At 53.5% G+C, this 19,678-nt stretch overlaps 1 protein-coding gene across 3 annotated transcripts in view; it reads right to left on the bottom strand.

The window, feature by feature from the left end:
• The window catches only part of ROBO4 (roundabout guidance receptor 4), a 69,941-nt gene extending 51,166 nt beyond the window's left edge, over nucleotides 1-18,775 (bottom strand). For all 3 annotated transcript variants that reach the window (XR_005289942.2, XM_038380667.2, XM_043500991.1), the window contains exons 1-4: nucleotides 18,261-18,775; nucleotides 7,705-8,028; nucleotides 2,468-2,625; nucleotides 1,379-1,499 (exon numbers count right to left, since the gene is read on the bottom strand). Coding sequence is in view for 2 of the 3 variants with exons in the window: in XM_038380667.2 (XP_038236595.1) it covers nucleotides 1,379-1,499; nucleotides 2,468-2,625; nucleotides 7,705-8,028; nucleotides 18,261-18,324 (667 nt within the window). In the remaining variant the exon portion in view is untranslated. The remainder of the gene's footprint in view (nucleotides 1-1,378; nucleotides 1,500-2,467; nucleotides 2,626-7,704; nucleotides 8,029-18,260) is intronic.
• Between the last annotated feature and the right edge of the window lie 903 nt (nucleotides 18,776-19,678).

The raw sequence follows: 19,678 nt of genomic DNA, 5'->3' as shown, positions 1-19,678 counted from the left end.
GCCCCCAGGAAGGGTTCTCAAAGGATGGAGGCATTCTAGGTCAAGGAGGCTGGGCACCAAGGAGGGGCCTCAGGGCCGCCTGCCTCCTGCTCTCCCAGCACATCCTGGCCATTATGGCAGAGGAACGCCAGGGACCACCTGGCTGGGAATCTCCTCCCCCAAGGGGAATGTCCCTTTCCATGCAGGGAGCCCATGTAGCCAGGGATTCCCTGCTGCCGGCAGCACTCCTGAGCGCTTGGCTTCACAAGCTCCAGGGAGCATCGCCTGGGTCCCTGCCAGCCTGAACTGGTCCCCTTGCTCTGGGGAGCAGAATTCCTTGGGTGCCCTCATCAAACCTCCTGCTGCCCTGAGAGGGGGAGCTGCTCTTAAAGTCGAGGAGAACCAGCCCTCTCATGGGTGCTGACCTACTATTAATGACCCTCAGACGGTGACCGCACTGAGCATGCCGGGCACTGGCCATGTGGGTCCTCCCAGTGGTCTCATTGGTCAGAAATATGTCAACTGGCCAGTTTTCTGGCACCCCATGTGTGACAAAGTGGGGATTTTTCATAATGTTTTGTATGAATACGGTGTGTACCTCAGTTTCCCCTATGGGTGGCATGGTTAACTAGGTGAGGAGGAAAGGTTGTTTACTTTTTGCAGAGATCCAGGTAAGACTGACCCTGGCTGTCTGGGGCCTCGGCCCAGGGGGAGTCCCTGAAGACAATGACCACTCCAATTCCCTGGACATTTGGCACCTAGCAACTAAGACCATGGATGGCCCAACCTCCTTAGGAAGCCAGTCGAATGTGACCAGCTGGAGAACAAAGGGCTGGGGGGGGGGGAGAGGCCAGTGACTGTGTTTGCCTGGAAACAAGGACAAAGGACTGAGGAGGGGCCAGGTGGGTTGTTAAGTATGGGCTGCTGGAAGTGTGTGTGGGGGAGTCGCTTCTGGGCTGGGACTACAGAGCCTCAGAGGGGCTCTGGACTCTGCACTAACCCAGCTGGACTTTGCTGTAACTTCCCATTCACTGTGTTAATTGAAGACGTCCTGCACTCTGTTCCTGCTGTCCCACCGCTGGCTGGGTGTCACTTGTGTCAGGAAGCTGAGGGTGTATTGCTTCCTTTGGGTGTGCAAGTCCTACTCAGGTGGACTGGCTCCAGGAAGCTCATGGAATGAAGCTGGGGGGCTGAAGGCTCTGAGGTTCGGTCCCAGGAGGCAGGAAAGCCAAGGGGCTTACCCCAGTGAGAGAGTGACCCTAAGGGGGCTGAAGCGCTGAAGGGGTCCTCCCAGGGACTGTCCCAGAGCTGTGGGTCCGTGACACCATGGCAGCTGCTTGGATATCAGCTGAGTGCCAGGCCCAGTGGGCAAGGCCCAAGGAGGGAACTGTCTCCTTACCCAGGACAGACACCAGGGCCGGTTTGCTCTCTCGTTGTCCTGCCTGGTTGGAAGCCACACATACATACAACCCCGCATCACTCCTCTCGCCGTGCACCATCAGGAGCTTCCCGCTGGAGACCTGCAAGGAGGGAGAGAGGGCGTCAGGGCCCCACGTGTCGCCCCAGCCAGAGCCAGCCCCAGTGCAGGAACTCGGCATCTGGGGGGAGCTTGGCTTGTGCCCCCATGTACTGGGCCAGCAACAGGAATGGCAGCACCCCACCAAGTCCCGTACAACATAGAAATGGCTGAAAGAGTGAGAGAGTGCATATTTGGGCTAGAGAGTGACAGGCCTGACTGCCCACACGGGGCCGAGGAGCTCCGTCCTAGCCCTGGGAAGAGGGGGCCAAAGCGGCTCTGTTCAAACCCTGGGACAGGAAGCTGGGGGCTGAGGCGACTCCACCCGTCTACAGGCAGCAAACACTGTGAGGCTTAGTGCTCTAGCATGCAACCATGCCCCCTGCACGGTGCTGGAGGTGGGAAGTTGGGAAAAACCTGTGGGCAGGGTAGGGTCTGAGGAGGGGGGAGAGTATTGCATCCAGTTTTGGGCCCCCCACTAAAGAAGGGATGTGGAGAAATTGAAGAGAGTCTAGCGGACGGCTACAAAAATGATTAGGGGGCTGGGGCACATGACTTATGAGGAGAGGCTGACGGAACAGGGCTTGTTTAGTCGGCAGAAGAGAAGAGGGGGGATTTGACAGCAGCCTTCAACTACCTGAAGGGGGGGTTCCAGAGAGGATGGAGCTCGGCTGTTCCCTGTGGCGGCAGATGACCGAACAAGGAGCAATGGTCTCAAGTTGCGGTGGGGGAGGTCTAGGTTGGATATTAGGAAACACTATTTCACTAGGCGCGTGGTGAAGCCCTGGAATGGGTTACCTAGGGCGGTGGTGGAATCTCCATCCTTAGAGATTTTTAAGGCCCGGCTTGACAAAACTCTGGCTGGGATGGTTTAGTTGGGGATTGGTCCTGCTTTGAGCACGGGGTTGGACTAGATGACCTCCTGAGGTCCCTTCCAACCCTACTCTTCTATGATTCTATGACCGAGCTTACCTCGTAATGGCCAGCTTTCTGGTTTATGGGGACCCCATCCTTCTTCCAGGAGATGGTGGGCTCAGGATGCCCCCTCGGGGGCACACACTCTAACAGCACCTGCTCCCCCACCGTCACCAGCAGGTTGCTGGGCTGCAGCCGGAAATCTTCCCGTAGCGCTGCAAGGAGACCAAATATAAGCCAAACCACAGGGCAAGGCCTCCAGCCCTCCTGCTGCCCTGGTCCAAGAGGCAGAATCTTGCCCAGCAACTCCCCCGGCATTGAGCCCCTTTTCTCTTTTGGCACATCCACCTGCTCCTGCCAGGGGGTAGGGTCTGTGGGGGGAGGGGCACACGGCCTGCTCCTTGGACCCAGGCCGGGGCCTGCTGGTGCCCTCACACACCTGGGATGGCTTCTGCTCCTTGCTAGGATTTGCCCAGGGTTTTGTGAGCATCTGGCTGAAAATCCATGAGCCAGAAATAGCAGAGCAGCGAATGGAATGTGGCCCCGTCCCTCGTGTCTATTCAGCCAGCTGCCCCATAGCCAAGCTAGGCCCCCTCCAGCCTCCTGCCCTTCCCTGAGCCCCTGCTGTCACGGTCCTGTACCAGGTAAGGACGGGTTACGGAGCTTCCTTCTGAGTGAGCCCCCCAACTGTGTTCAGCATCAGCCCCTCCGAGGCTCTGCCCCTATGGCTCAGGGGAGCTGAAATAAGGTACGTTATACTCAGCGCCAGCAAGTGGCTGAACAGTATACTACAGTTTAGCATGCCATTTACCCGATCAGGCTGTCTTTGAACTTCACTACCAATCAGTCTGTTAAGTGTCTGAATCACACTGGCTTTCCAATTACACGACCCAAACCCGTAACTACATGGTCATCTGGCTGTCCAGTCGTTACAACGGGTGGCTGTGGTTGGTCCAGGATCCTTGAGTCCTCCTTTTCTTGTTTTGCATCCGCCAGCTGTAGAGTTTGCTCTGTTGTTGATTGAAGGACCATGCAGGGGGAATGCAGGACCAGACAGCCTTAGCTAAAGGTGCCAGAACCTTTGTAGAAGTGGGAAGCCACCAGCACTAGAACCGGGGGGGGGCAGGGGACCATGCACCCCACTTTTTAACATGGGCATAGTTTGGGGGGCAGGAGGGGTGGCGTTGCCCCCCAAAACTACACCTATATTAAAAAGTGGGGGAGGGGTTATGGCCCCCTGCCGAGTTCAGGCTGCGTTGGCTTAGCCATGCCAGCCCCATCTCCAGCAAGCTCCTCTCATGCCTGTGCCTGCCGAAGAGGAGAAAGTGGACAGTGCTTCACCAGGCCAGCACGTCATACAACAAACCAGGACTTTACCAAGGGCTTCATTAGTGTTGCTAATAAAAGCATCTCCCAACCCAGGTTTGCCTGTATGAATATTTATAACCTGCAGACACCAAGACAAGGCCCTGGTCTGAGCTGTGGGAACCGGAGACCTAATGGAGCCTGACTGGTAATAAAGTGTTAATTGGAAAGGCTCTGGGCCTGCCCAGCAGAGAGGATTGCATGGCATCACTAATGAAATGTGGGTTATTGTGCTGAGCAACCCTTTGAAGAGGAAATATTGTGGGGGGAGGGGGGACCCCCTGCGACAGTCCAGAGCTGCAGCTGCAGACAGCCAAAAATGCAGACAGCCCCCTTACATGGGGGTGCAAGCTGCATCCCTTGCAGAGGGATGGTTTATTCACCTCAAGATGGTTTATTCACCTCAAGGCTGACTGATACCATTCTTAGGCTGGCGTTGAGTTCGCCAAATCGTTTCTCCTGACCTGAGGAGGTGGGACTGTTTTGGTAATGTGGAGAGGAAACGTTTTGATAGCTTTCAACCCACACAGGATCGCTTTGGTTTTCAGGCATTTGCGAAAAGCCAGTGACCGGCTTCACAAACCAGCCGGTTGACAAGCCGCCACCCTCCTTGGCACAAGGCTGGTGGTTAGCGCGCTCCCTGGACATGGTGAGCTTGAGTCAATTCCTGCTTCCGCTGAGGTGGAGAAGTCTCTCCCACTTCAGGCCAGGCCCTAGCCCAGGGGTGGGCAAACTACATCCGGCCCTCCAGACGTTTTAATCCAGCCCTTGAGCTTTCGCTGGGGAGTGGGGTCCAGGTCTTCCCCTGCTTCAGCTGGGGAGCGGGGTTGGGGGCTTGACCCACTCTGCATGGCTCCTGGCAGCAGTGACATGTCTCCACTCTGGCTTCTATGCATAGGGGCTGCCAGGGGGCTCCTTATGCTCCCTGCCTCCTACCCCCGCCCTGCCCCGGGAACCACGGCCAATGGGAGCTGCAGGGGCGGTGCCTGCGGATGGGGCAGCGCACAGAGCTGCCTGGCCATGCCTTCACAGAGAAGCTGGAGGGGGGACATGCCACTGCTTCTGGGAGCTGCTTGAGGTAAGTGCTGCCTGAAGCCTGCACCCCGACCCCTTCCCATGCCCCAACCCCCTGCCTCAGCCCTGATCCCCCTCCTGCCCTCCGAACCCATCGGTCCCAGCCCAGAGCACCCTTCTGCACCCCCAATCCCATCCTCACCCCAGAGCCCACACCCCCAGCCAGAGCCCTCACTCCCTCCCATACCCCCAATTTCATAAATATTCATAGCCCGCCATACAATTTCCATACCCAGATGTGGCCCTTGGGCCAAAAAGTTTGCCCACCCCTGCCCTAGCCCCTGGGCTACAGGGGCCTTCTTAGCCTTGCCACTTTTCATAAATAACGACAGCCTCATTGGAGCAGGGGCTTCAATCTGAGTCTCCCACAGCCAAGGTGAGCGTCTGGACTGCCTGCTGTTTTCCTGGCCAAAGGACTAGCCAGGGTATGTCATGGTAGCAAGCCATAGTCATTCATGATGACAATGAATACCCATGGCTCTTCCTCACTCGCCACCCACTCTCTGCCCTTCCCACACCTGCGCATGACGGGGACTGTCAGACACTACCCGTTAGCTCCCTTTGCAGTTGAATAGCCTAGGGCACAGTCCAGCCTTTAGACCAGAAGCTGCTCATGACAGCTACTGCTAGAGCCGGGTGACATCTGCCTGGCAAATTGTTTTGCCACAAGTTTTTTGGATTTTTGTTTGGGGCCTGGTTTCAGTTGGAAATTTGGTTTGAAAGTCTCATTTTGACTTTTTGATTTTAAAGGGTGTTTCTATTTTAAATCTTGCCAGATTTTTCAAAAAGCAAGTGCGCAAAAGGTTCAAAAAACACACAACATAGCCAAAATTGAAATTAAAAACTTAAAAAGAAAAACAAGTTTTGAGTCGACCGAGTCAACTCAAGGAAAAAACAACAACAACAAAAATTTCTGGTCAACTGAAAATGTCTCGGTCAATTTGAGACTCATGTTTTTTTGGTGTGTTTTCTGATTCAATTAAAAAGATTGTTTTGGTTCAAGTCAAACCAGACTGGGGGGTGGGATTTTTCATTTTGGCCTCTGTGATAAATGAAGGGTGGGAGATAGCTTCCTTTTATGGACCCAGCAAGCCAGTTAGCTATAAAATCCTTCTTGGTAGCTGTTCTCTACTTGCTTTACCTCTAAAGGGTTAAAAAGTCTGACTGCATACATAGGTAAAAGGAAGTGAGTGGGCACCTGGCCAAAAAAGCCAATGGGAAGGCTAAAACTTTTTAAAATTAAAACAAGACTCCCCTTTTGTCTGTCTGTGATTGTTCTCTAGAGAGAGGAGACACAGAGCAGCAATGCTGTAAAAAGCTTTAAGCCAGGTATAAAAAATCATCAAATCATACCTAGGAACTACTTATTTGAAACCCCAGATATGTAAGTAGATCAGGAAATGTCTAGAAAGATGCGATTAGGTTTCTCTCTTTTATTTCTGTAAGGCTTGTGGACTCCTCTGTGCTAACCCCAGATGCTTTTGTTTTGCTTGTAACCAAAAGCTGGACCCCCAAGAAAGCTATCTTGATGCTTAATTCTTGTAATTGTTTTTTTTAATCTAGCAAAAAGCCTAAGTTCCAAATATATTTTCTTCTTTTTTGTTTTTAATAAAATTTACCTTTTTAAGAACAGGATTGGGTTTTTGTGTCCTAAGAGGTTTGTGCATATGTTGTTTAATTAGCTGGCGGCAACAGCTGATTTCCTTTGTTTTCTTTCTCTGCTCTTCCCCGAAGTGGGGGGTGAAAGGGCTTGAGGGTACCCCAGAAGGAGGAATTTCCAAGTGCGCCTTCCTGGATCCAAAGGGGATTTTTTTTTGTATTTGGGTGGTGGCAGCATCTACCCATCCAAGGTCAAAGAGAAGCTGTAACCTTGGGAGTTTAATACAAGCCTGGAGTGGCCAGTATTAATTTTTAGAATACTTGCGGGCCCCCATCTTCTGCACTCGAAGTGCCAGAGTGGGGAATCAGCCTTGGCAGCCCCTGAACCAAAAAATTCACTAGTCACTCAACTCTACTTCCTACTAACCTGCAAAGCGTCTCCCACTCTGCGGGCACTGAGTGAATAACCATCATCCCCATGGCATGGAGGCCTTGGAAAGCCTCTTTATAAATATTGGGAGAGTTGCCTGTGGATTTCAGCACATCCTTCCCAGTCCAGTTGCAATGAGCATCTCCCTGAGCTTTACTCAGATTCCAGATAGAGAGACAACGTACCCAGACAGCAGTGCCTGGGCCAGAGCTCCAGATACTGCAGGAAATTGGCTCCTTTGTCTTCCCATCCAGGCACAGACCAGACAAAGAGAAGTACCCTCCAGTCGATACATTCCTCTTCTCCAACCAAAGCCCAGTGCAAGGGCATACTTGGAAGGCCATGCTTTAGGGAGCTGGCATGCAGGAGGCTATCCTGGTGTCTCATAGCGGTGACATGGGGACCTCTCAACGTATCTGTGTGACTCAGCCTAAGCAGGGGCTAAGAGGCTGCTATGGAGCTACCACCACCCACAACTCTCAATTTCCAGCTTTCGCTTAATTTCTTGTGTGAAAACTCTTGATGGGCCCAACCTTACTTCAGTAGAAGTTGAGGGTGCTTCAGGTTAGGCCCCCTGTGGCTACCCCTGAGCAGGACATGGGAAATAGCTGTTGGCATTATTTATCCTCTTTCATAGTGCATCATGGGTTAATATTGTTTGTTCCCCAGCTGATTTGTTTGGTTAAATCAAAGAGCGGGCGGGAAAGCTGCGGTCATTGTTAGCAGGCTCAGCAAAGCACTGAAAGCAAAGTCAAATCTCTCGGCTGCCCGGTAAGCACGGCCATTTCCAGGCACTCAAGCCAGCGAGCAGCTCCGAACACCTTACCGGCAATGTAGAGGGACGCATTCTTGCTGCTGGCTGTGCCCAGGTGGTTCGTGGCTACGCAGGTGTACACCCCTTCGTCGGACTGGCCCTTCCGCTGGTTGAGGCGGAGGAAGAAGAGCGACCCATCGGGCAGAAGGGTGCGCTGGGAATAAACGTTATCTTTGCTCGTTTCCACATACTCCCCATTGCGGTACCACTCAATAGAGGGTGCCGGACTCCCTGCCACACGGCAGTTCAGGGTGGCAGGCTGGTCCCAACGCACCACCAAGTCTGCTGGGTGATCAATGATGTAGGGCGGGAACTCCTCCGAATGGGGCTTTGACCCTAGGGATAAAATGGCAGAACATGACATCATCCAACTTCCCTTTCTCCACACGCTCCCCCATCACGCTGCCACCCCACGTCACATCCCAGCCCCACCAGCACCAGGGGCAAGCCCTGGCCAGTCATTCTCTTACACCCTTTCTAAAGCCGCTCTTTGAGGTGTTTCCAGGGGCTAGACTGAGTGGGTTTAGATTCTGAGATCCCAGCAACCAAACGGCCGCCAACCCTCCTCCAGCTCAGCTCCAGCATTTCTGTGGAAGATGGCTGCTGCCTGACCTAATCGCTGGTGACAAGCTGTCACTTCCGGGAGGGCCCCTGGAGGAGAGCAATTCCCACCGTCTTACCCCCAGCTCCTTCAGTCCTGCAGCAGCAGGATATTAATTATTAACAGTATTATTGTTTGCATTGCCATAGACCTAGGCAAAGGAGCTGACTTTCTTCTTTTGGGGTGGGTGTTCCACCCCTGCTCCGCTCCGAGGCCCCGCTTCCATTCCGCCCCTTCCCCCAAGGCCCCACCCTCGCTCCGCCCCTTCCCGCGGCCGAACCGCAGATGGGAGGGGGGGCTGGTGGGTACTGAGCACCCCTAATTTTTTCCTGTGGGTGCTCCAGCCCCAGAGCACCCACGGAGCCGGCACCTATGGACCTAGGAGTCCCAGCCATGGGCCTGAGCCCCATTGTACTAGGGGCTGTAGAAACAACGTAAAAAGACAGTCCCCACACCGAAGAACTTCCAAACTAAGTCAGGCGCAGGATACCCCTCCCCAGGCATGCTCTGCTCCCATTCGCTGGACACTGGCCCAAGAGGCAGGGTTACAGCGCAATGGCCAGTGATCACTTCTCTTTGGCTCAAAGGGACAGAAGCACCACAGACAGGGTCATGACACATCCCCAAGACGATGGCAGATTGTCATGGTGCCAGCTGGGATCTGCAAGCTCTGAATTTCCTAACACACTGGCCAAAAATGTCCGCTCTCGAGGGCAGGAGCTGGACCTTCCTGGCAGCCCAAAGAGCGCTGAGCACAGCTGGACAGCCAAGAGTACATAATAGCAACGAGTCCCACCTGTGCCAATCTTCGTGAGAGCCTGGAATCATCTGCAAGGGGGCAGATTTGGCTCCCAGTTCCATGGCTGTAAATCAGGGTTACTTGGCCCTGGAGGATCTACACCACAGATATCACTGAAACCAGGAGCTGTCCCACAGACTGTCATCGCCGGGGGTACGATAACTAAGTTGGGATGCAGTGATGGGAATGGCCGAAGGATGTGAAGACAGCAGGTTGCGCAAGGAGTTGGGAGTCCCGACAGTAAGACTCAGACACTGTGTTTTCCCCTGGACTCACATTTTGAGATAAATTATTCCTTTTTACTGTCAAGGACTGAAGGACTTTAATTCAGGGCACAAGAGACCAGGGCAGCTACTCTAAGTTCCTGATGTCAGTGGGAGTTGGGGTGTGCAAGGAAAGGGCCCTCAGGGACTCCACAAGCCCTGGGACAGTGAGCGCTGAGTGTGGTGCTCCTGGGTCACATCCCTTTAACTGGCTTAGAAGCCCTTTAGTTGCCCCCCCTCCCCTCGGCTTCTATTGCAGAAGCCACCAGAACATAACCAAGCAATACTGTATATTAAAGGGGGGCTGGCAGCATCACCTGGGATTAAGGTGCCTAACACTTCCCAACATAAGACCCTGGTTTCATTTCTTTACAACTTCGTCAAACTCTAACCATTCAGGCTGAAACTTTCCACACCAGCTGTCTGCCTCGGATGGAATTTGTAGGGAAACTTTCAGCCAAACCATGGGGGATCCAAATCCGACGCTCCAGCGAAGTAGAGCACAACTGCAGAGCAAGCAGGAAAAACACACTGGAGAGAAAATCCTGCTCTGATATCTTGCTGCCCTCCAGGGAAGAAGCGAGGGCAGCGGGCACAGGGGTGTGTGCACCGTGTCCTGTGTGTCCCTGGCAGGGTGGGGTGATGAGGGAGCTCAGAGCTGCAGGGGCACAGGAATCAGAGAGTTGGCGCGCTGGCTGCGGGAACAAGCCCAAGGAGCAGCCTGAGCTCTTGGTGCCGTGAGCCCGCCACACTGCACAGAGAACTCGGCCACAGCTCCAGGGGAAGGAGATGCCTGGAAGGTGGCTGGGGGCGCTGGGATGGTATGTGGCCGACCAAAGTGACTGCCGCTGATACAGCCGAGAACGGTGTTGGAGCGAGTCCTGGGCAGGAGTTAAAACCCACCATTGGCATGGGGAGTCCCCACCTGACAGTGCTGTCGGTGGCCATCTCTAACACCTCCCCAGCTTCCCTCTGGCTGGTTTCCCTTTGCACAGAGGAGCCAGGCAGCAAAGCCTCTGTCTCTGTTCTCACTAGCACTAGGCCTGCTGGCCACTGGCACAGAAAAAAGAGTGACGCGCAAGAGGGCCGGCTCTCCCCTGCCTGGAATTAGCTACTGCCATGCAAGTCACACACACCCGTTCCTGGGCTGCCAGCGGCTCGCTGGCCCCACTGGAGCAAGGCTGAGCCACGCCAGCTGGGAGACCAGCCGCCCCAGTGCTGTTCAGACACGACCCCACGGGCAGTGAGGCCAGGCCCCGGCCTCACTGTAACCTGCCCTGGCTGGGCTGATGCCAGAGGGCGGGTCCAGTGTATGTGTTGGGGGATGGCAGGAGGACATGGCGATGCTGAACAGTGGGTCACTGCCCCTGGGGCTGCAGCTCTTACCTTGCGGAAAGCCAGCACTGCTGCCCCTTTTCCCCTGCTCTATAGCGTCTGCCCCCTCTCGCACAGATCCAGGTGCGGCTTTGTTGTAGCATAGCCCCTACATGGCAGAGAGGCGCCGGTCTGGAAGGGGGCTGAGGCTGGGGGGGGGGAACGGCTGTCCTTTGCCCATGCTGCTGGCCTCCTCTCTGAACTCTGGGCAAGAAGCAGCTCCTCTCCCCTGTGCTGGCTGGCAGCTGGAGGGCAGCCCCGCGTCCCAAGGCATGGGCTCCCCAGGGAGTAGCAGTATGCGAGGTGAGCGCAGTGGATGAGAGTGTTTAGACAGCAGGTGGCACTGCTCACGTCCATGGTCACAGCCCCACCCCTAAAGTTGAGCCGGTTTTTGCTCGTTGCTTTAATGAGGTTTTGATCTTCTGCAGAATGGGGAGGCTGAAAAGCGTTCACAGTGGGCGAAAACAAACCTGTGTGAGCTGCCACTGCCCAGTGCTAGGGGCCTGGGGGCAGCAAGGTCTAGTGGACAGGGCCCAGCACAGGGGCCAGGAATGGGCTCCATTCCTGCTGCTGACACCTAACAACCCTCTGCTAAGTACAGGCAGCCCTGGAGGTGCTGCAGTCAATCCCCTTCCCCGAGGACAGCCAGGAAACTAGCACTCAGAAAGGCTAACAGAGAGACTCTGCCAGCCCCAGGAGCAGCAGTTAGCACTCCAGGCCAATGCCTGAGCTCCTGGAGCACCAGCCCCTTCCTCCGCTCACAGCACCCGTGGCCTCTCAGCCCCTCACCTCCAGCCGACAGTGTCTGGTTCACATGCAATGGACTCGGCTTGCGGTGGGCTCCCTGGCCAGTGTGGCTGTCCTGGGGTCTGGGCTGGTGTCTGGGACAGTCGGGACAACCCTGCGCTGTGGCTGGGACACTTAGTGGCCCCACTGCTGTCATGCACCACATACGCCCCAAAAGCAATTGCAGAAGGAGACCAGACAGAGGCTTCGCGGCGAGCTGGGCTGGAGGGGGAGCCCAAGGCCTGGGGCTTATATAGTTCACTGGACAGGCCCATGCCCTCCCCGCCAGGCTGGCCTGGGGCTGCCATCTTCTCTCTGCAGGGCCCGAGCTCCGTGGAAGCAAAACTGCTCTGAAAATGGCAAGTCAAGTGGCAGGGAGTGGGCAGGACGGGGTTTGTGAACAGCGAGTCCTAGTCTCCAAATGGGAGCTGCACTCCTGAGCAGCTGTGCAGAGTCCCTGGCTGAAGATGCTCTCCCCTGGGGGCTGGTCCCCCCCCTGCAGCTTTTCTCTCCTTCCTTCTTTGTCAGGGAACTTTTCCATGTGAATATGTCTGCAGAAAGTGACCCGCCCTAGGAGCAGGGCTGCACAATCGCAGCATTGTCCTGCCTGGAGAACAACCCTGACAGGCAGTGAATGGCGCACGGCCCCACAGAACTACAGCACGGGGGGAGGCTCCAGAAAACAAAGCAGGGGCCATTGATCCCTGGGTGCGATCCCTCCCCAGGAGCACAGGCCCCTCCTGGCACAACGCAAGGACGCGTCCCGGACCCACCCCCGGCGTCAGCCCAGCCAGGGCAAGGTTACAGCGAGGCTGGGGCCTGGCCTCACTGCCCGCAGGGTTGTGCCTGAACAGCACTGGGGCAGCTGTTGTCAGCAGGTCACCAGAGGGCTCGTTTCATGATGTACATGTACCCCTCACCAGAACCCATGCAGGGTATCACAAACAATTACAACCCATCTCGGGACCAAAACAGCTACATTTAGTCTGACCTCCTGTGCAACACAGGCCAGAAACCTGCTCCAAATAATCCCTAGAGTGGAGCTTTTAGAAAAACAACCCGTCTTGAATTCAACATTGTCACTTGTCAGTGATGGAGGATCCACCATGATCCTTGGTAAATTGTTCCAAAGGCTACTTACTCTCACCGTTAAAAACTCACGCCTTATTTCCAATCTGAATTTGTCTAGCTTTAACTGCCAGCCACTGGATCACATTAGACCTTTCTCTGCTAGACTGAAGAGCACATTATTAAACGTTTGTTCCCCATGTAGGTACCTATAGACTGTGATCAAGTCACCCCTTCACTTTCTTTGTTAAGCTAAATAGACTGAGCTCTTTGAGTCTCTCACTATAAGGCAGGTTTTCTAATTCTTTAATCATTCTGGTGGCTCCTCTTTGACCCCTCTCCAATTTATCACCATCCTTCTTGAATTGCGAGCACAGAACTGGACACAGAACTCTAGCAGTGGTAGCACCAGTGCCAAATTCAGAGGTCAAATAACTTCTCTACTCGTCCTTGAGATTCCCCTTTATGCATCCCAGGATCGCATTAGCTCTTTGGCCACAGCATTGCACTGGGAGCTCAAATTCAGCTGATTATCCACCATGACCCCTAAATCTTTTTCAGAGTCACTGCTTCCCAGGATAGAGTCATCCTGTAAGTATGGCCTAGGACCTACCATCTTGATTCCTAAATGCACACGTTTACATTTAGTTATATTACAATGCATATTGTTTGCTTGCACCTAGCTTACCAAATGACCAGATCACGCTAAATCAGTGACCTGTCCTTTTCATTATTTATCACTTCCCCAATTTCTGTGCCATCTGCAAACTTTATCAGTGATGATTTTATGTTCTCTTCCAGGTCATTGATAAAAATGTTAAATAGTGTAGGGCCAAGAACCTAACCCTGCAGGACCCCACTAGAAACTAGTCAATGGTGATTCCCTGTTTACAGTTACATTTTGAGACTTATCAGATAGCTAGCTTTTAATCCATTTAATATGTGCCATGTTAATTGTAAATTGTTTTAGTGTTCTAATCAAATTGTTGTGTGGTGCTAAGTGAAATGTCTTACAGAAGTCTAAGTATATCCCATGACCACTGTACCTTTATCAGCAAAACTTGCAGTCTCATAAAAAAAAGATATAGTTAGTTTGACAGGATCTATTTTCTATAAGCCTATATTGATTCTTCTTTACTCTGCTGGCCATAGATTTTTCTTGGTGTCCCTTTGCTTCCCTTATCAAATTACTACAATTCCTAACTTCTGATTTATATTAATTACTATCAACTTCCCACTATCCACTGGCAGATCCCATTATCCAGAAAGCCCCTTGTTGGGATGTGTCATTCCATATCCCACCCTTTGGCCTTCACAAGGCACCAAGGTTGCTGCAGCATTTAGTGAACCAGGGGGTGGGTCTCCCCAATCACAGCAGCAGAGAGCAGCAGAGGTCAATGGTGCACAACAGTGAGCCCAGGGCTGGAAGCCAGCACCTGCTGTGTCTGCAGCTGCCAGAGATGCACACAAGGGCCATAATATTAGAACAGAACATAAGAACGGCCATATTGGGACAGACCAATGGTTCATCTAGCCCAGTGTCCTGCTTCTAACAATGGTCAGTGCCAGGTGCTTTACAGTGAATGAAGAGAACAGGGCAATTTATCGAGTGATCCATCCCCTTTCATACAGTTCCAGCTTCTGGCGGTCAGAGGTTTCGGGTCACCCAGAGCATAGGGTTGCATCCCTGCCCATCTTGACTAATAGGCATTGATGGACCTATCCTCCATGAACTTACCTCATTCTTTTTTTATCTCAGTTATTATTTGGGCTTTTGCAATGTCCACTGGCAATGAGTTCCACAGGTTAACTATGCATTTTGTGTGAAGAAATACTTCCTTATGTTTGTTTTAAACTTGCTGCCTATTAATTTCATTGGTAGACTCCTGATTCTTGTGTTATGTGATGGGATAAATAGCACTTCCTTATTCACTTTCTCCACACCGGTCATGATTTTATAGACTGCTATCATAGTCCCCCTTAGTCATCTCTTTTCCAACCTGAACATTCCCAGATTTTTTAATCTCTCCTCATGTGGGAGGTGTTCCAAACCCCTAATCATTTCTGTTGCCCTTCTCTGAACCTTTTCCAATTCTAATATATATATTTTTGAGATGGGGCGACCACATCTGCATGCAGTATTCAAAAGTACCATGGATTTATATAGTGGCATTATGATATTTTCTGTACTGTTGTCTATCCCTTTCCTAATGGTTCTTAACATTGTTAGCTTTTTTGACTGCCACTGCACATTGAGTGGATGTTTTCAGAGAACTATCCGCAACAACTGCAAGATCTCTTTCTTGAGTGGTAATGGGTAATTTAGACCCCATCATTTTATATGTGCCATTGGGATTATGTTTTCCAATGTGCATTACTTTGCATTTATCAACACTGAACATCATCTGCCATTTTGTTGCCCAGTCACCCAGTTTTGTGAGATCCCCTTGTAGCTCTTCGCAGTCTGCTTTGGACTTAACTATCTTGAGCAGTTTTGTGTCATCTGCAAACTTTGCCATCTCACTGTTCACCCCCTTTCCCGGATCACTTATGAATATGCTGAACAGCCCTGGTCCCAGCACAGACCCCTGGGGGACACCGCTATTTATCTTCCTTCATGGTGAAAACTGACCATTTATTCCTACCCTTTGTTTCCAGTCTTTTAACCAGTTACCCATCCATTAGAGGACCTGTCCTCTTATCCCATGACAGCTGAGTTTTCTTAAGAGCCTTAGGTGGGACCTTATCAAAGGCTTTCTGAAAGTCCAAGAACACGCATCAGTCACTAAAAGCCCATAGTGCCAAAGAGAAGGCCAGTGGCCCCAGTGCCTGGGTCCCAGCCGCAGCCTGGGCTCCCTGAGGGCCAAACGAGAGCCACACAACCTGCAGACCCTTGAGTGAGATTGAGCCCTGGGTGTGATGGGGTGGAGGTGACACTGGAGCTGGCTGCAGCAGGGCTCCAAGGGGCAGTAGTCCTCCCCCACCTTGTAGAGTGTCATGTGCTCTCAGCCAGCTCTGGCAGCCATCAGCCCCAGCCTGACCCCACTGCCTGGCCTGCAGCTTGCTGCAGGGATCACCCGCCCCACTGGAACTGTGGAAGCCTGACAGGGGAGAGGGGGGCTTTCGTACCCACTCGCACAGTGGACAGCAAGAATCTGGCACCGGGGTCCATTCGGCTCCCAGAGACACTGTGGAGGCTTCTTATCTAGCATCAGGTGGAGCTGCAAAATCCCAGAGGCCTCAGCCCCGGCGAGAAGGGTTGATGCTGTGATGCTGGGTGATGCCAAGAGAGCAGGGAACTGCTGGGGGATCAAAGAAGCTGAAGGGTGCCCCACAGTTAGAGGAGAAGAAGGCTGGGCTCGTGCTTTGGGCACTTGTCTGCCACAGAGACAACCGGAGTCAAGTCCCTGCTGCCCCCAGGCTTCCTGTGTGACTCTAGGCCATCCTCTTCCTCACCCTATTTCTGTCCCAAGCAGAGCTCTGCTCTGGCCCTGTAAAGGGAGAAATGCCAGAACCTCCATGGAGTCCACTAGGGACTTTGCTAGTGATTTCCCCTGGAAGGGGTTCAGGTACTCCACTGATGGGTGGCAGGACAAAACCCTAACCCAGAGAGCAAGCTAGTTCACCAGGGTTAATTGGGGCAGGCTCTTAATTGGGGTTAACAGCACGGCCCTAGCTCATGGGGGCTGTATGGATAAATACAGCCAAATCTGTCCAGCACTCCAATCCCATGACAATGAGGCCATGTCAATACCAGAGACATGGGATCTGATCCTGCCACTCACATGTGGGCATTCCTTCCTTACAGGACTAGGGTTGTTGCCACCTTTCCAACTGCTGGTAACTGGCCCCCGAAGTCCCCCCCAACTTCTTCCCCCAGGCCCCACCCCTGCTCTGTCTCTTCCCCCAAGGCCCCACTCCCATCGCTCACTCCCTCCCCCCCGCCCCCCATCACTTGGCTCCCTCTGCTCCGGGGCTTAGACAGGAGCTGTTGCAGCCTGACGAAGAGCCTGCCTGCAGGTAGGAAGTGGCCCTGGCTGAGCAGGGACTGGCACAGGTTAATGACCTGGTGCCTGCCCCCACCCCACGGTAACCAGACTTTTGGTGTCTGGTCAGTACATCTGATCAGACACTGCTAGGTCCCCTTTTCAACTGGCCTTTCTGGTCAAAACCTGGCAAACCTAAATGACACCTGGACACAGAAGCCAAAAACTGGACTGTCCAGGTAAACTCAGATGGGTGACAACCCTACACAGGCCTGGTGTCCCAGGGACTGTCTTACGAGTAGGGAGCCTGGCATGAACAAGGGTGGCAGGAGCAGAACCAGGAGCATGAGACAAATGGCTGACATGGCAGACAGTGAAACGTTATGTTTGTTATTGCATTCTGCTGTCGAGCATGAGCACCCTGCTATATGCACCAAGGCTGGTCTGGGTGCGTTCACCGCCTGGCGTGGGATTCAGCACAGCCCGGCCACACCAGCAGTCGGTGACGAGGAGGCTGCCAGAATGAAAAGATTGGGAAGCACTTGCCTTATACGAGGTGCTGGCACTACAAGGGCAGAGTTAAGGGTATCTTTCCATGTTTGTGTGTGTGCGTGTCTGCGTCTGTGTAACGTTACCTTTGAATTTCCTTCTTTTCAGCTGTTTATGTTATTTTAAAACACACCAATGCGGCATTCTGCTTTCTTTCCCTTCTCACTCCTGATTCCTGTTTACAGCCCTAACTGCAGGAAGTGAAGGCGCTTTTGTCTGGGAATTACTCCCTGTCCCGTACAGTAGCTGCAGGGTCCAACCCCTGGAGTGAATGCTCAGCGACACGAGCCAGGACAGTGGTGGGAGCTTGGCCGTTGGGAACGTTTCGAGCCCGTGTGAAAGAGGGGATAATTTGCAGTGACTCAAAGCTGCATTGTCCCTATTCAGAGTTCCAGAACCGCTCTGTCTCAGTGTTTCCAATGCTTCCTTCCCCCGCCTGTGAAGGGATAAAAAGCAGCTTTGCCACCTCTGTGAGCAGAGACTGAGCCGGCTGGTAGGTCTTTGCCGACCCCAGGCAGACACAGCTGCACCCCAGCTCTGCGCTCAGAGCACTGAGCTGCCAGCATTGGCACCTGAGCTAAACACCGAGTGATGCAGATAGAGAAAAGCCCCCTCTGACCCCGAGGCACTGGCAGTTGAGATGCACAAAAGCAAAGGAAAAAGGCGGCAAGACAACGGCTCAGTCCCAAGGAATCATCATTTCCCTGGTTGGTCTGCCCTGGTGTTCGGAGCTGCTCAGCAACTGGCTGATGGGCCAGACCCAGGAGCTGTGCTACACAGGAAAGAACCCCAATAAAATGGGGTTCAAGACAACCCCAGCCTCGCAGAATGCTGGCTATAGACTGTCCTCCCAAGGCCACACCTGATGGCCACTGCACATTGCCCGGCTCTCTTGTGCTGATCTCAGGGGAAAGGCACTCCAAGCAGTAGGAAATAGCTCGCCAAGGGCAATGTGAGCACTCACTCCTCCGAGGACACCAGCAGGAATTCTAGGGCATGGGTTTCCCATCTTACCCACAGTCAGCGCAGAGAACGGAAGTAACAGACTGCCCCCCAGAAATCCTTGCCTGCCCTGGTCAGCCCTTCGGCTATAACCCACCACAAGAACAGTGCCAGAGGCATGGCCCTGGGAAGGAACTCACCTTCCAGCTGCAGCAAGGCTGCGCCCAGCAGTAGCCCCTGCACTGCAATCCGCACTGCTGCCATGCTCTCCCAAGTCGCTGGGACGGTCAGTGCAGATGGACTTGAGGCAAAGGGTGAATCTATTTCACTCGCCCCTTAGCTGCTGCGCTGCACCTGGACCTTAGGTTCTGCAGCTCCCCCCCGGTTCATCGCCCACACACCGCAGAAGGCTCCTCTCCCTGCCGGGTGCAGGCTGGTGCCTGTTTGCTGAGTGAAGGGGAGTGTGTGTGAACTCCAGCTTTGTTGCCTGCAACTTCAGTTTGAAAATAGGGCTGCTTAATGAGCCCTCCTCAGAGCACAGGCAGGAGGGGATGAGCACAAACCTTCCTGTTTCCTGCTGCATGGCAGGAGAGCTGGGATCCGCCCCGCCAAGCCAGCGCCGCAGGCAAACAAGCCCCTTGCCATAGGAATTCTCTTTTTTTAATTCCTTTAACGTTAACTAGCTGCCTGCCTCCAGCCCCCAGGCCCAGGACCCGTTGTATTTACAGCTCATGTCCTGGGCTGTGTCCCTGTCTAAACGAGCAGGCGCAAAATGAGAGTAGGTTGCTTCTCTGCCCTACCCTTCCCCGGATCACTGGTCTGCCAGACTAAACAGGCAGGAGCATTGCTGCCTACAGACAGACAGACAGAGAGGACAGACAGACATTTTATCAGGGTGCCAGGCCCAGGCTGGGACCACTCTTAGGACTGATCTACCGCACTGGGAGGGCTTCTTTACTAATGCTGGTGAAGTGCTTTGAGATCCGCGGATGGAAAGTGCTAGAGAAGGCAGTGCGGAAGTGCAAATCAATGCTAGAAGTAGGCAAAGGGCTGGATGGGCCACAAGACTGGTGCTGTGCCAATGTCGGTGTATGCCTCATTGTGGCTAGCCCTGGGTTGCCCCAGGTTCCAGTCCCATGGCATGTCCAGGCCCCATTCTTTATCCAGAGAGCCAAGGCCATCCTGCTATGCAGAGACTGGTCTCAGAGCACGTACAGAGCTCGGAGCGCTGCTGCTCTCAGGGAGGCGATCAGCAGCGCGGGGCCAATAACTGACTTGCCGTTTTGACGCATCAGACACAAGGCTCCCTTTGGGTCAAACCAAACCCGATTTTTTTTAAAAATGTTGACAAATTGGAAACTCCATTGTTTTGTTTTGGGCATTTTTAACAAAAGCAAAGGAACTAAGGGCTAGTCATAGACTTGGAGGAGGGGAAGGAGGTGGTGGTTCTGTGCCCCCTGGCACCCTTGAGTCCAGTGGTTAGAGCACTCACCACGCTGGTATCCCCACTCTAGACAGGGACTTGAGCCCAGCTCTGCCCCCTGCTGGGTGAGGAACCCAACCCCTGGGCCGCAGTGGGTGCCTCTCACCTTCTCTTGATTTCGTTGTTCCACATGGC

Source organism: Dermochelys coriacea, chromosome 22 (assembly GCF_009764565.3).
Source record: "Dermochelys coriacea isolate rDerCor1 chromosome 22, rDerCor1.pri.v4, whole genome shotgun sequence".
Classification (NCBI taxonomy): Eukaryota; Metazoa; Chordata; order Testudines; family Dermochelyidae; genus Dermochelys; species Dermochelys coriacea.
This window is presented reverse-complemented; position numbering and strand designations above follow the sequence as displayed.